The sequence below is a fragment of the Atta cephalotes genome (assembly GCF_000143395.1).
Source record: "Atta cephalotes unplaced genomic scaffold scaffold00014, whole genome shotgun sequence".
NCBI classification, from domain to species: Eukaryota; Metazoa; Arthropoda; class Insecta; order Hymenoptera; family Formicidae; genus Atta; species Atta cephalotes.
The window spans coordinates 3,079,813-3,081,538 of NW_012130078.1; the positions used below are offsets into that span (position 1 = coordinate 3,079,813).

The 1,726-nt window shown below is 31.0% G+C and overlaps 1 protein-coding gene across 1 annotated transcript in view; it reads left to right on the forward strand.

Moving 5' to 3' along the window:
- The window catches only part of LOC105617875 (adenylate cyclase type 10-like), a 60,856-nt gene that overhangs the window by 42,123 nt on the left and 17,007 nt on the right, over positions 1-1,726 (forward strand). The window contains 1 exon segment of the mRNA XM_012199419.1: positions 1,328-1,547. Within this exon segment, the coding sequence (XP_012054809.1) occupies positions 1,328-1,547 (220 nt within the window).

Below are 1,726 nucleotides of genomic sequence, written 5' to 3' on the forward strand. Positions count from 1 at the left end.
ACAACAACAACAACAACACACACACACACACACACACACACACACACACACACACACACACACACACACACACAGAGTGAGTAAAAAGTCTCGGACTGGTAAAATGTCTCGTAAACTAAGCATTTCCGAAAGAAATGTTTCCCACAAAAATTGTAAGATTTCAAATGATCCATTCAGAGATCTGATCTTGGGTGACATCGCTGAGATCAAATCAAGGTCACTTCGATTTTTTTTAATGGAACATCTTATTTTTTATTTCAGAATCTAATAATTAGTATCAAGAACTTTCCAAAACACAGAATAAAGTTTTTATTGAGTACTTTTTGAGTTATAAGTATTGAAAGTTACAATATCGCCGACATTAGCATGATGCGAAGTGTTCAATCGATGGTTAAAACCTCTTGAATGTTGTTCAGGATTATGTCCTGGATAATATTTCTCAAAATCAAAGCCATTGGAGATTGTACCTCTTATTTTTATTTTTACGTAAAAATGAATTTTTTAAATTAATAATTTCAAAAATGAAAATAAGATGAATAATTTCCAATGGCCAAATATTTGCAGTTAAATAAATCATTATATCACGTGTTTTTCTTATCCATACAATCTTACTCTATCACTGTACACAGACTCAATATTTATTTTTATATAGTAAAACAAGAGTTAAAGATTAACCTCACTAAAATTTGATAACATCCGATTTCGCAAATCTTTTTTCAAAAAAACAATATCGAGAATATACAGGGCACATCAAAAATTTTTTTTGGGCAACGACTACATATTTAATAATGAATTTTTTACTAAACAGGATTCATTCTAAAAATACAAAGTTCACGATAGAACGATACACATGAGCTTAATTCAGCAGAAACTCCGCTATCTCATATTAGAAGCCTATCTCATAATAGGCGACCTTATCTTATCGAATCAACATGTATTCCAAATAATAAATTTCTAAAATAATTAATCCAAAAAATTATAGTTAGTTTCAGCTACTCTCGATTTCATCTTCTCAATCCCAAGGTTGCACGAGATCTGTTCTCTGATGAAAAAAATTGAGTTCCTTGATCAAAATAGAAACAACGAGTGCACTGTCTCAAGCGACGTAATAACGCTTTGTATTTGCGTTGACCCGCACCAAAGATTTATTCGAGTGCTTCCAATTTGTGGCACGCACTCACAGAGCGATAAGTCGCAAGAATGATATTCTTCCATTCCCCCCTCCTAACTCCCTCTCGACTTCCCATGTGAATCTTGTAATCTGGACGTAACATTGTTTCGAATTAATTAGATTGCAAATTACATTTATAAATGTTTAATTTTGTAGTGAGACCCAAAGTTATAAAGGCAGCTAAAGAGGGATTGAAAAATTCACTGAGAAGCTATATGCTTAGACCAGTAATACGATCAGTAGAAATGGACGAGCCATTAGAATATCTTACAGAGATGAGGCAAGTGGTCATACTCTTTATCAACATCATCACAACGGTTGTGAGTAACGAAGAATTGATCTCGCTCGTTGACACGACTTATAAATTAATCTGCGGGTAAATACCCAAATTTATTTATTTTTATCTGATTTTTTTTATTATCTAGAGCTATATTAATAATTATATTATATTAACACAATAAACCGCAAAAATAACGTTTTTTATTAAATATTAATATATATATAATTTAAAAACTTATATATAATCCATATATATAAATATATATATATATATAT